This window comes from Hyposmocoma kahamanoa, unplaced genomic scaffold (assembly GCF_003589595.1).
Source record: "Hyposmocoma kahamanoa isolate Upper Pololo Valley unplaced genomic scaffold, ASM358959v1 64, whole genome shotgun sequence".
Lineage (NCBI taxonomy): Eukaryota > Metazoa > Arthropoda > Insecta > Lepidoptera > Cosmopterigidae > Hyposmocoma > Hyposmocoma kahamanoa.
The window spans coordinates 16,455,080-16,470,275 of record NW_020653852.1 but is presented as its reverse complement, the minus strand read 5'-3'; the positions used below and the strand labels follow the sequence as shown (position 1 = coordinate 16,470,275).

The 15,196-nt window shown below is 37.3% G+C and overlaps 1 protein-coding gene and 1 long non-coding RNA gene across 2 annotated transcripts in view; one reads left to right on the top strand and one right to left on the bottom strand.

Annotated features, from left to right (window-relative positions):
* LOC113230905 (transient receptor potential cation channel trpm) overlaps positions 1–15,196 on the bottom strand; it is a 542,480-nt gene that overhangs the window by 147,842 nt on the left and 379,442 nt on the right. Inside the window, exons 3-5 of the mRNA XM_026465015.1 lie at positions 4,302–4,458; positions 1,802–2,015; positions 102–261 (exon numbers count right to left, since the gene is read on the bottom strand). Coding sequence (XP_026320800.1) covers positions 102–261; positions 1,802–2,015; positions 4,302–4,458 — 531 coding nt within the window. The remainder of the gene's footprint in view (positions 1–101; positions 262–1,801; positions 2,016–4,301; positions 4,459–15,196) is intronic.
* On the top strand, positions 10,636–11,458 carry LOC113230686. Its single transcript, XR_003310520.1, has 3 exons — positions 10,636–10,660; positions 10,792–10,901; positions 11,439–11,458. It is a non-coding gene; the product is annotated as an uncharacterized LOC113230686 (long non-coding RNA).

The following is a 15,196-nucleotide window of genomic DNA, read 5'->3' as shown; positions in this document are numbered from 1 at the left end:
CTTAACTGTGACGTTTTATTGAAGTTAGTAATAAACGATAATCAGTATCTGTGTCTTTATATTATCAAACACTTTAGTTTAACATTTTATTAATTACTTACCTCGGCGAAGCAATAGCATGGTACGGCACGTCCCGCCCCTTCCCTATGAGCTCGTTGGCGCCCTCTACGATGCCCCAGGGCGCTATGCCAATGCTGACCACTCGCCCGGCCCGTTGAGACCTCTCCAGTTGCAAGGCATCGCCAACTTGACGAGTTACACCTGTGGAAGGGTTGCTTAATTCAGTAAAGTACATTTTTGCGGTTACTTAACTGCCCCATTGGGCGAACGGTTTCCATGCTTGTTCGATTCCCGGGCCGGGAGAAATATTTGCATGGCTTACACATATTTCTCTTGTTGGTTTAGGTGTAACTTGTGGTTGTCTATGTTTTCCCTTACACGTGTGAGCATTATTTACTTTACTCAATTGGTCACTACGTCAGGAATTTAAAAAAATGTTTCCCTTTGGAATAAAAGTATCTACTACATACTATAATAGCACATTCATAGCCGTGGTAGCCTAAAGGCCTACTTACACGAGGCGAAAGTTTTCGCGCGGTCGCCGCGGGCGCGGCAACAACATTTAAATTACTCTAAATAGTACAAGTGCGCGGTTAAACCAGTAGACCAAATTCAAGCCAGCCTCGCCCGCGTGGCAGGGACGCTTATTTAAGTAAAAACGTAAAGGCTAAACAAATAAAAACGTATTTTGCCATGACAGTTAAGACGCACGCGGTCACTGTGCGGCGGCAACGCGGATTCCGCTCTTCGACCGCGCGGCGGACGCGACGGGGTGAGCGCGATGAAATTCGTGTCGAATAAATGCGCCCTTACGGTTTGACCTACCGCATCTCAAACAGAAAGTCGTGAGTTCGAATCCGGGCTTGAACTTCTAAGTTTTTCGGAATTTATATGCGAAATTTAATTTCGAATTTACAGTGAGCTTTTCGCTGAAGGAAAACATCGTGCAGAAACTGACACACATTTGCAAAGCATTTTAATGATGCGTGTGAAGTACCCTGTTGGAACGGTAACCCAAGTCCTCTCATTGTAAGAAGATCTGTGTCTGGACAGGGTGCTGCTGGTAGTGAGACTATAGTATATATAAGTTAACTATTACTATAGGCACCGATTTCCACACACATAAGAACAAGGTAATAATAATAACGCACACACCCAACAAATCTCCGCACTAGGGAAACCATGTGTCGCGAATGGCATGGACACACACATAGACAACCACAAATTACACCCAAACTTACGAGAGAAATAAATGTAGGCTATACAAACATTTCTCCCGGTCCGGGAATCGAACCTGGGACTTCTGCGTGGCAATGGTAGCCGTTCGACCACGGAGGCAGTTAAGGTATTATTAATGTTTAGCATTTCTTCCAATCAGATACGGTATTTAATCTATAGATATTATAGAGTTGATATTTATAGAAGAACAGCCGATACTGATCTTAGAGGATCGTCTATTTTGACATAGAGTTATTACAAATAGAAAGGCACTGAAACTTAGTGTTTGAATTTCGGTAGACGGCGCTGGATTGATTTTGTTAATTATCATTTGAAGTCGTTTAGCTGTCGATAGAGTTTTTTCGGTAAGTAGCAGCCTATAACGGCTGCATTTGCTATCTTAAGATTAAACAGATAAGGCTAAGACTATATTGTCTTTATTAAAACTATTGTAATGCAAAAGTTTCTTAATTTTGCTCTCTGGAGCCGTTGCTTGTACAATAATTTATTTATTAGCAGTTACCTGTGTTAGTTCCTCCTGTAAATATCCAAGCGCCGGTTGTTTTTGCAGCTCTCAAAAGGCCTTTTCTAAGTACTTTCTTCAATTTTGGTTGCAAATCGAAGTTAGCTTTGCCGCCTTGGATGGTGATGAGGAGCTTCGGCCGGTCGAGTGCCCATTCTCGAGTTAGCAACTGGACTATTAACTCTGGCCTGGTGTCGTGGGATAGACGAACGTACTGAAAAAAGGAGAGATAGTTAAATGAGAAGTTGCATCAAATTCGAACTAAAAAAATAAGAAAAAATTAAAGGTCGTACGCATAATATGTACATGAATTGAACATTTGACCACGAAACACGTCTTTATTGTTTAAAAATTGCAAAAGTTTTGCTTTTATGAGTCGATACTACCTAAGCTCGAATTCAAAAATGTTTCCCGTACTAACGGTTCTTTTCGCTTGGGTCGAGCGACAGTGTCGCCTCCATGACCACCAGACTGACAGGCCACAAAGACAGATTTACTAGACTGACAGGAATTCGAAATTAGACCAACTTTCTTTTGGACAAAAGATGACGATCGACCTTCCTTTCTTTGACAAAGTACGACGAGGGCAGTGCTTACTAAACGTTGGACGCGAGCAGATGACGTCTCCTGACTAAATTGTACAGACAGACCGTACTGACAGGGACATAGGCTTTATTTCAGAATTTGTTATTTGTTCGAAATTGAAGCAATTTGAAAAATGTATATCATATGAGTAGTATAAGAACGTATTCCATTTAGTTCAGTTGATATAACAATAATCTCAGTACAGAGTACTAAAAAAACCGACCTCAAAAGTACGTGGAATTACATCTATTTACTAAGTTTCATTGAAATATCCCCTAGTTCGCCACTATACAGGACTTGATACTGGAGATAATAAAAATAGGTTCTCACTACGACATTACTCAAAGTATATCGAGATAAAAACGCCTTGAATTGGAGAAATAGCAAGACCAACTAAATAATTGCTAAAAGTAATGGATCCTAAATTAAAGTCAGGCGCTATTTATAAAAATGAATCTTCATGCGTGCTCTCCACCCTTTGAGGTGGTTGATTTTCTTCAAAATAAAATGGGACCACTATGGAATTACCCCCTTTCCAATGAAAAAAGAATCATGAAAATCGGTTCACAAATACCGGAGCTATCGCGTAACATACATACAAAAAAAAAAAGAAAAAAAAAAGAACATACAGTCGAATTGAGAACCTCCTCCTTTTTTGAAGTCGGTTAAAAAGTGAAACCTATTGAATACAGCGGTTGTCTTGTAAAGTTTCGAAGTAAGTTTGTGTTCTTTTTTATATCGTGAACATTCGTGAAAACGAATCCATTTGCGGTTGTATCGATTCTTAATGATAGAAACTGTAACGCTAATTAAGTTTTATACGCCGAAGTCACAAAATCACTTGTTGTTTAAAGATAAAATAATAATCCCAGTATGGGATGTTAATGTAAACAACGCATCTTTACGCTAAAAAAAAACTACTAAAAAAAGTGAACTTTTCAATGCAACTCTTGTCATCACCAGAATGATGAAATGAAGTCACTAGTGTATTCTATTACCATTCTTCATGTAAGAAACCGCCAAGGATTGATAGAAGTATTTCTATATTACTTAAAATATTGTGAATAACCTTAAGATGCAATGTACCATTACTTATTTCTTCTACGTTTTTCGATTATTTATTGGCCTATACGAAGATATACTGGCATCATGTCGCTAACTAGCGTTGTAAATGTCATTAATTTTTAACGAACGCTAACTCGTAATCCTGTTACATAACTTTGTGCTAATACTTGTAATGAACAGCTAGTGATCAACATAATCATAATTAAAATCATCTTACAACAAAAGCATTTCAAAATACGTGTGATAAGGGTTGTAAAGAGCGTGCAAAAAAATGGCTTTTACACCAATGACTTACAATTATATGGACGTCGGGTCCGCTCTAAAAAGTGTCCGAACTTATAGGGCGTTAAAATCGTATACAGAGCGTCGTTCACGCTTTAGTCTTCGATTGTTCGACTGACAGCGAAGCAAGCAAAATTAGACAGTACTGCGATGACATTACAATTTAAATTCAACGTTTTAGCTTTTTCATATTCCTTTACATGTCACTACGTTTAAATAGGTTGACTTGGGACATTTTTTTCGTGGTTTTTGTATTAGACCCGTCGTCCATTTATTTGTAAGTCAATGTTTTACACCAATGCTTATGTGCGACTTGTTCTTAAACGTCTAGTTTTTCTAGATTTTAAGTTTGATATTTACGCCCTCGACATTTAGAATTTTGCCATTGGTTAACAAAACACATTCGGCTGAAAAGTGATATTTTTAAGGAGATATCAAAATTTTAAATATACAGTTCGATAGAGCTAAAAAAGCTGAAAAAAATGTGTATATAACTCTTTTTCGACATTTTGACCTTTACGTCAATAGAGTCCAAAATCGGTTTTATACATAAACGTTGAGGATTTACCTGAGCCTTAGTAGGATGTGGTCCGCCCTGGAATTCCACGGTGCCATAGGCATCTGTGGGGGCAGGCTGCGTGTGCCTGGTGGGCAGCCACGCTTCTCCTGGCGTTGCCGTTTGGATGTTCGCGCCATGAGCTGCTTTGCTCAGTCCGCACCAACAGCTGAAGAGCAAAAAAAATCTATATATATTTCATATATTATTTGGCAAACAATCACCATCTATTTTTTTTCCATAGCCTAGATTCAAATAGACTTGTTTGTTACACCTCTGAAACAATCTGTCAAAATCACCTGTGTTCCGGTATGTTGCCTTTTTAAAATTGTAACCCGTAGCGTAACAATTTTTTTTACTCTTTATACAGTTGCATTTTGAATGTGCACAATGTACTCGATTTATATTTTTTTCTATCCTCTAAGACTCGATGGCACAATATTACCATAGTATATTATGAGTAAGTAGGGCAACTCCCGTTTGTTAAGGTGGTTTTTCATCGGCGGCGAGGCGAGACGAGAATTGAAATGTCGCCGGCGTATTTCCACCAAACATTGTCATTAGGTTAGGAGAGCCTAGATTTTAGAAGGTGAGGGGTGCGGTGTCACCACTTGCGTCCCGCAATCCGCACGCTTAAAATTAATATGAATGAAATAAGGACAGGTGGAGAAAATTTGACACAGATCCGACGTTGACAAGCGCCCGATGGCGACTGATGGGACAACGGGCGGCGCGGCGTATCGTTAAACTGCTGGAGAATTTTCAAGTTTTAAGATAAATGTGAATTTAATAACTGTAGGGGCTTCAGTTGAAAACCAAAATTGAGCAGGTGCGAGTTCTGTAGTAGTTAAAGCGAAATATCTCCATATAAAAAATGTGCAAAGTTATATATTTTATTCTTAAATAATTAGTTTTAGACTATTATTTTAGCCACTTTTCGGGACTTTATAAGATTGGGTAAAGTACATCCTATCGTGTAACAAATTACCACATTATTTAAACAATAATATCCTTAGGCATAGTATATTTATATTACCGTTTTTTAGTAGTAAATATTAAAACCATTTCATCTGCAAAACAGTTTCTTCCACTTCTCTTCCGGTAACTCGCCTTAATAACTCACGCGAGCCGAGATATTAAGTTTTGCCAAATAAATTTCAATCCTCTCGCTTCTCGCTTCGCCAGTGGAAAAACACCTTTAAGCACATAAACGTCTGTAGTTCACTTGGAGCATAAGGTTGTTACATTGTTATTTGAGTGATGCCTAGGTTGTACCACTGTACTTACGTGTAATTTGAAAAAAAAAAAAAATAAGGTGATTATCACAGTATTTTCGTCCTATTTTGAAATAATACGCATTGCTATTTTTATTGGATTCGACGGAACGGTATCTTGTTTATGGAGTATGCTTATGAATGAACAATTCTAAATTTGAGGCACTCTTGTTCAAAGTACCACAAACACAATAATAACCACGACTATTATTTTAATGGCATTTTTTCAAATACCGAGGGACAACTCCAATTGTATAATTAATGAAGCTTGCGACGACCAGAGCTATGCAATGCGAGTGCACTGCGAATTATGTGAATGTGTGCGTCCGTACAAGACACGCGGCGGGCGTACACACAAACAAGTCGCGCTGCTACATTTGTGTGGAATTACCATATTCGTCTTATTGCACTATGATATTACTGGGAATGAAGGCACTGGGCACGTAACAATGTTTGCTTGTACACGACTCGTCGGCTTTGCACCTCAAATACGCCTCAATTTATTTAAACTAATAATTAAGTAATGAAACTATTTTTCCGGATTTAAATCGCGTATATTTGTTTTTTCAAACAAACCGACGTTTCGGGCCCTAATAATTAATTAGGGCTCGAATCAATATCTAAGCACTCCGATACGCTGAACCTTGATGTAAGTGAGTTTGTACCCTGCTCCGTAAAACCACCAAAACTGTATGGGTTACCAAAAATACATTAGGCTGACACCCCACTCCGTCCCATAGTTAGCCAGATTGACACACCAACCTACAAACTGGACCATCTTAATTCTTTTAGTACTAAGATCCAATTTACTATGGAACAAGAGAATTGTGGTACTTTAGCTTTCTTAGATGTTTTAATTAAAAGAAATCCTAATAGCACCTTAGGCCATACTGTATTTCGAAAGAAAACCCATACAGATAGATATCTCAATGGTAATTCCCATCACCATCCTAGCCAGTTAGCTACCGTGGGCAAATCTTTGTTTCAGAGTGCACATGGTGTCTGCGACAGTAATCGTCTGGCAAGGGAACTTCAGCATATAATGCAAGTTCAACATGCGAATAAGTCGAAGATTCCACGCCAATGCCGCAGGCCCCGTGTGAAACCACCAACAGTCGAGCGAAGACCTGCCATCTTACCTTACGTGAGAGGTGTTACAGACAAGATCGGAAGAGTCCTCAGGCGCCCATCTATCAAGACCTATATCAAGCCCCTGAGGAAGATTTCTCAGTTCTTGAGACCCGTGAAATGTAACATCCCCTTACAGGATGCAGGAGTTTACAAGCTTGACTGTGAGTGTGGTCTCTCTTATATTGGACAAACAAAGCGAAGTATTTGTACCCGCGTCAAAGAACATATAGCTGATGTCAAACTCCGTCGCGTAAACAAGTCTGCAATCTGCGAGCATGTCATGGATAAACCTACACATTCAATGAAGTTTGACAAACCCCAGGTCCTTGCAAAAGAAGTCCGTTATCTACCCAGGATGCTGCGACAGGCCATTGAAATTAATAAACATCCTAATTTCAACAGGGAAGATGGTTTCTCCGTACCACCAGTTTGGGATCCAGTATTTCCTCTAATGAAAAATCACAAACAGACATAAGACTGCAGTACTAATTAATATGTTTTAGTTTATTCTAATTTCTATTAATAATTAATAATAAATTGAACTTAATAAAAATTCATTCAATAAAATAATTTGTAAAACTTAATATAGCGTAAATTGGAATGTTTTCTTTGTAAAATTAAAAATAAGGTATTTAATTAATAACTATTGTAACTATAGTGAAAAAATAGGGTGGTTTGCATCAATATTAGACATAACTGGTTGAAGACTGTACCACCTCAGTCAACCGTGACCATGGGACCTGTAAAGGGCCCGAAACGTCGGTTTGTTTGAAAAAACAAATATACGCGATTTAAATCCGGAAAAATAGTTTCATTTCCTATGTGTAACAATCGCGAAAACCTAAGAACTCGATAATAATTAAGTGTTTTTGAAATAGGCAGCAATTTTTAACAGTTTAATATTAGGGCATTTCTCTTTTCTCATTTTTCTAAGTTCTCTAACTTTAGTGGGTGAATTTTTTTCTTAATTTTAGAAAAAATATAGAGCGGAAAGGAAAATGAACTCAAACATACATAAGATTCCGTTAATTGGGCAACTAGATTCTTTACAGTGACATATTTGGTCCACCGAATTCAGCTACCACCGCAATCAGGATAATTTAACATTCAATAACGTACATAAACATTTACTTATATGGCTAACTATTAAAGTCAGCTTTAAAAACTAAAATTTATTTATAAATCGACCAGAACAACGCAAACAAATTTCACCTTATGACTATTAATTAAAAACAGTTATCAGTTTGGCTGTTCAGCATATTTTCAATCACGCAAAGTATTTTCGTATTTCTCTTTAAAAAAGAAATTTAGAATGCAATCTGTAGAGCAATCATTTTTTGGAACTTGCGCGATTAATGTCTTTACTTACTTTTTGTATATGACGAGGTAATTAATGCAACTTCAAAATCTTTCCTTCCGCTTTTTCTTCGCGTACCTCTGTCTATCTTTTTCTTTAAATCTTTCGTAAATAATTGGATCACTTTTTATCTTTGCTTTTCTAGCACGTTCCTTCATCGACTTGATTTCCAATTTTTCTTTTCTGTTTTAATTTTCCTTATTCGTTTTCAGCGGGAAGCAAGTAACGTTAAAGATTTATATATTAGATATATAGAAGCGAATAAGAGGTAATATCACTTCACTTTTTATTTTTATGGCTCCATCAATATGAGAACTGATGATTTAATAAACTCAGCACAGTTGAAGCAATGTATGTTTTATATTGACAGACAACACAAGTACTATGGAAACGATCTTTATGGTAGGCACAAAACATAATAAAGGCTTCATGCCTTAACAAGTAATAATATAAAACTGTGAAAATCAAAAATATTAACTAAACATTTATATGAAAAAACCTATAAAATTCTTGCTTTTCAAAGAAAATATGGCTTAGTGGCAATTTCTCCGACTTCGGTGGAAGCTTTTCTGAATTCAGTGGCATAAAATCCAACGAATCCATGGCCACTTGATTCAGAAAATATATATTTTACTCGTAAACGACAATACTTGTAAAACCAATCAATTGTTATTATATTTTAGTCGTTTCAATACATATTATAAAAAATATTACATACAACAAAAAATTTCGTTTTTAAAATATCATATACACCGAATTCAAAAATCAATCTGGACCAAATCCACCGAATTACGTATTGACACGCAAAGTCTTAAAATCGGCAACAAATCATCCACCTGTTCTCTCCAGCCGCAGGGGCGTGATGGACGAATAATACGAACGAATTGCGAAGCTTTTAAAATGCTTTACTTGTGATGTGTACCGTGATTAGTAATGACCACCGAATTCCATTCCCAATGGGTCACGCAGCTATCTTGGTATTGTGATAAAACCAGTGTCTAATTTATTATACGTGAACTAAAGTCTGACACTGATATACTGTTTCCATTTTGAGAAAAATGACATTGTGTAAGTCCAATGTTGTGTTCGATTCTGCATTCGGGACACGCCACCGTTGTCAGGTTTTAAGCATTTCGAATTTTTTTTTATAAGGTCAGAACCGGAAGGTTTATTGGGAAAATTTTGTGCTCTCCAGTTAGCTTTCGACCTATATTATACACTCTTTTGTAGATTTTACTTTGATAAATAACTGGAGTTTAGTACATGGACACAGAAAATTACGGCTTTGGAGAAATGCCCATTAACACATTTTCTTGCATCGCTGTAATTGTGACCATTTGACTTGATAAATCGCTCGTGAAGTTCACTGAATGCTGGATGTTAAGCGATAGTTTAAACTTTTTGAGCGATAGAATACTTGAAAATTTATATAGAATATTTTAAAGTAGGTGAGGTTTTAAGACATTTTATATGTTAACCTCTTTTTGGAAAAAAAGTGGTGACCTCAAATTATTGCTCTATCAAATGACACCAGAAGAAGTAAACGAAAAACAATAGAACAACCATGTCAGTACCGTGTTATTATTACTTTTGACATTATTTGAAGATTTTTTTTATAATATATATATATTATGGTGATCTACTGCTAACTACTATAACCCAAGAACACAAAATTTCAAGTACCCAACTAAAGTGATATATGATATTTTTTAATTATTTTTATAGTAAAAAGGCAAAATTAATTACATCTGGAAGAAACTAACAATGGACGATGACGGTACGAAAGAGGAGAACCAGGCGTCCACAAGTAAAAAAGAAGAGAATCGAAAAGAAGAAGAATTTGACGAAAGAGATCGAGATGATCGTTCGTATAGTGATTCAACAGTGTCTGTTTCTTCCTCAAAAGAAGCTTCCTTCGAAAGAAGTCGGCTTGAGATGAGAGCAGACAAAGACGCCAGGACTGAGCAGCCGAAGAATACTTTGGTAAAGACTAAACAGCCAGAACGAAAAAGGAAGCCACTGCGGCGTGGACGAGTGTCCAAGCGTCGACGATCTCCATTACGGCGCTCCCAGCGTATACGAAGAACGGTAAAAAGGAAACGTGGCAATAAACGTGGTCGAGCTGGCTCTGTGTCCACTATCTTCACCAGGTTATCTTCGAGAAGCAGCTCTAATGCCCCAAGTTGTACCTTCTGCGGCCACCGATGTTGCGGCAGAAGGTAGAAAATAAAATTTTCTATTTGACCAAGGACTCTTGAAAAATCGCTTTAATATGTTCGTTTTAATTTCAAATTGCAAGTGATTATTTAATTTAATTGTATTATGTGCAATTAAACTTAATTTTTAAGATGTTTTTGTTTTATTTTGACGCTTCTATCCCATAGCAGGTTCTTATTTTGCCAGGCACAAGGAAAAGAGTCAGCGGCGTAAACCGGTCGTTAGAAAAAATATAAAGAAATCGAAGACTGCAAAACGAAAGTCATCTAAAGCAAAAAGGCCTCGTTTTTCGTCCAGAGAAAAGAAAGGAAGACACGTAGAAAAAAATATTGAAAATAAGAAGCGTACTGCAAGGCAACCAATGAACTGTAACGCCCATGCTGCAATATCAGGTCAACAAATTGATATTTATTCTTGCCAAAAAATGACTATTTAAACAGAATTCAAAACAAATGTGATTATTTTTAAGAAACTGTATACTAAATCTAATATTATTATTAAAATCTAAAATTTGTTAATGCAGAAGCTATCCAGATCGGATCTACAAGCAAGATTCTTTCGCCGTTACTTCTAAAAACCAATGCGACAACTCCAAGTGACCAGCAAGAACCTGAGTCGCCTTCGTTTGTGAAGGTACCTATGCATGTGATTGTGTATTTGATTAGTAGAAAATTAACTACGTAGGAAATCTAGTTGCAACAATAAGAAAAAATCGACTCAAATCTGCAACAGCAAATAATGCGGATACCTACATATATGAAAACATATTTTTCGAATTTGGTATTTGGTGTAACGGGCTGGTGTCCGCAACTCGACGGCAAGGCGCCTCATATACCTATACTAAATCTATGAGGCGCCTATATTTCGAATAATAATTTTCGATTTAAAACTGTTCAGCATTATGGGCACTTCAATTTTTTGTATATAGCCTGTTTACTTAAAGCTAGAGAGACGAGAGCTGTGAGGCTTTTGAATGAAACTAATTTTAATGACCAGAGTTAATTTAACGCATATTAGCTAAGGTCTATTTAAAATTTTCACACGTTCTCAACCAAGAAGAATGGAACGGCAGTTTTTTTTCACTAAGGGTCCCAACGTTAAATATGTTCATATTATGAAATGTAACTCTGTGTAAGTAGAAACAAGAGTAAAATTCCTTTAATAATACAGATCACTCCCGACATGATATACGAGTCGTTAAAAAGACTTAGTACGTGGTGGAGCGCTGTGGCGCAAGACATTATCTGCGAGCATATGAAGGTATTATAAAATATACCATATACCTAGTAGCAAAGGACACGTTTCTGTCAAGTGTTTGCTTTGCCTTTACTTTTTTATTATACCAAGTGACGGGACGTTGTTAAGCGACACGCCTGTCCTAGCAGGTGCCGTGCCCCTCAAAGCTTTAAATCTGAGGGTCACTGCCACTGCGCTCGTGACCTTGTAGTATAAGTTGAAAGGTCCCATGTAACCCCCTTATCCTTCAAAACCGAAACGCAGTAATGCTCACATTATTACTTGGCGGCAGGAATAGGTAAGCTGGCAAGTACATCTCTTGACATTCTTTCACAAGAAGCTCTATAGCTACTGTACAAAATTAAAAAAAAATTGGTTTAGTAGTTGAAGGGATGAACACGTTCGGCCGACCCGGTAGCAAGTGGTCGGGGCGGTCGACGCGCGGGGCACGTGAGTTTAAGTTTACTTTAAGTTAGGAGCGATGTCCAGACACTGCATCTCCGGCACTTGCCTGGAGAGCTAGTAGAGGATGAGCGAGACATCCTCAGGTCATCCTCATCCATCCGCCACCAATGACGAGATTTGGTAGTCGACTTAGAGTAGACGACTCAGCGGTGGCAACTGTTAGTTGTGCAGAGCGCAACGGAAAGTGAGCGTCCCTACAGCTCCGGTACCTATCTGGAAAATAGGGAGGGTGCTGTACGTGCACATGGGGCTGCTCACCTGGCCGTTTGAGGACCGGATGAAATCCGTGCAAATGGGCTAATCTGGAGTTACGACCTGACTTAGATGGTCCCTGTGCGGGCTAGCTTGCACAGGTTACCTTTCCCGTACAACCAAGAGGTTGATAGGGACAGTCACTATAAACAAAAGTTATGTAGAAGAAAATTAAGGGGCTGTTCGTTTAGTAGATGGTTTAGCACTCACTCAACGCACTAGCTCATAGGCTCCCAGACTTCAGGCTCACCGCTTACTTAGGCAAGATAAAAAAAAAATTATCGCCCACCACCACAACAAATAATTGAAAGGACGTATTTTTTATATTAACTTAACCCAAAAATTCAGGCTTTTTTTAAATGCGGTAGCACTACCTGGACAGCACTAACGCTCCTCAATTACTTCCGAGACCCCTACCTAGGATTCTTCAGCACCCACTGAGAACCGGATGAAGTCTGCGTTAAGGCGTGAAACACAGAGAGCGGGGGCGGGTCTAACTCCGTGTTTTTATATGGATGACAACACACCGAGCGCTGGCGCGTGACGGGCGCACGCTATGCTTAACTTATCACGCTTTACGGGCTGGTCAGGGGTCAGGAACAGGGTAATAGTGCCCTGTAGGGTCGAATATGCCAAAAAATCGTCGAGATTCTCGAAATTTTCGAGATCGCAATTCCCAGGTTGAAAGCCCTACTCGCAACCTGTGGTGTGGTATCCGCAACTCGACGTCGTAGCTTCTATTTTGCCTGTGGTAAATAATTCATAGTGTACGGAATACATTAGCCACTTAGGGAAACTTGTTGCGTCTTGCGATGTACGTGTATTAAGCTTGGAATTTAGTTTTGATATCTAATAATTAGCATGAACTACTTTCTGTTGCGCTTCTTCGTATAATGCTTCTAATTCTTTGTCTATGTTTTAGCAGATTACAATATTAATCGTTGCCTGCAAGTGTCTTCAAAGTATTTACAGGAAGAATAAGAACTTGCTGTAAAATGTAGTAAACAGTTTTTAAATTAGTTAAATTGTGCCTCTCTTACATTTCAACAGATTACTCAATAGTTACTACGTAAACATTGTTAATAATTACAATTTTATGTTGTTTCCATCAGTATCCCATTCGTCTGGCATTGTTTATATATATTTATATATACAGATATATACTTTGGGTATGGCATTCAAAGATTTTGAATAATCACCTGTCTGAACCGGGAATCGAATCTCGCCAAATGCGAAAAAAAAAGACCAGTAATTTTATTATTCTGATTATCTCTAGTTTTACGATTATGTAAAAAAAATAAATAATGCAATTCGAATTGTTTTTAAAATCAATGTGAAATCTTCTTTCAGTAAAATTCCCTCCGCGTGGCATAGCCGTGAGACGCCCTGTATAGTCATGCATTATATTGTTAAATATTCTATGTTTATTTATTGTCTGTAAGTAAATTCTGCATCATAATTATTTAAAACTTTCGATTCACTCTGTTTAATCTTAGCTTGTAATGTTATGCACCACGTGTTCATTATTATTACTTATTACATCCATTATGTATAATTTTAATTATTAACCTTACGCCTTTTGTTTGCTTGTTTTTTTTTCTTTCTGTAATATTCCATATACTGCACCATAAATATGCTTGTAAACTTGTTAAGTAACCGAACCACTGACTTTCATAACACAGGTTAGCCTCGCTTGAAAGTCCCTTGAGTCAATTACTAACAAGCCAAACATGGTAAACAAGCACTTATTTAGTTATACATATATCTACTTTAGACTCTCGCCTCTCCCAAGGCCTAAAAGATTAATTTTGAATTTTTAAATGGGAGAGGCGGTATTTCCCTGCTCTAGCATAGTCGGCCGGGGTCAGGGACTCAGATTCGAGAACCGGCGAACAATGCGTGCTGTATCGAGCAGAATCACCTTCAGCATTTGTGCTGGAAGCGACACGCCACTATTATTATTATTATTTTTATTCGGAACACAGTCAACTGAGACTCGTAAAGAATGTTTAATGGCATTCATACTCCGTCCACCATTTATTTAACTTTTGGCATGTGCGTACCTCCGAAGTTCCGTAATTATTGATATACAACCATAGACAAAAAATGCTATACTTCCTGGACTTTTTTATTTTTAATTTTAGTGAAGCGACGTGCTCTTTAGCTCCGATATTTATCGAGTCGAGTAAATACATAACGAAGATTATTCAAGTTGATAAATTTTGGTACCCGTCTTATAAATTACAATGAAATGAAATAAATTATAAATAGTTATAATAAATTCTTATTGTTTAATATAATGAATCGTCGGATTCGTCTCCATTATGAATCATCACTTGAATCCTCATAAACATTAATTATTAATTCTTGAGTACACAAATTGTCAAACGTTACATTACGATCCCAATCAGACAATATCCTCTTTTTCGAACCCGCTCACATTCACGATTAAAACTTCTTCATAAATAAAATCGATTTGTTATAAAAAATCGAATCGGAAACGCATCAGAACATCACTAATTGATTAGAATTCGAGCTATCAAAAGTTAAATAAATGGTTGGACGGACGGAGTATAGTCCGCCATTCGTATTGTTTTGTGTACAATGAGGTTTGGATAAAATAAAAAAGAAATGTTCCATGTAAGTTCTATAGCAATTTACGGCTTCGTCCTCTCAGACAGTAAATTACAATTAAGTAACAACGTGGCTTGATCCTGTGTAACTTTCAGCCAGTTAGCAGTTTCAGCATCTCAATTACTAAGACGTGAGCGGGACTGTTTCATTAATGCGTTAATTCATCCATCATATTATTCTGACGTGATTAAATTACTTATTAATTTAAAATAAAATATTGCATACGTCGATCTTTCATTTTATTATTAATTTATAGTCAGGCAAAGTTCGTTTTTAACCGACTTCAAAAATATGTTATTTCCTGTGATAATTATTATAATTGTCTGATAACTATCCAATAT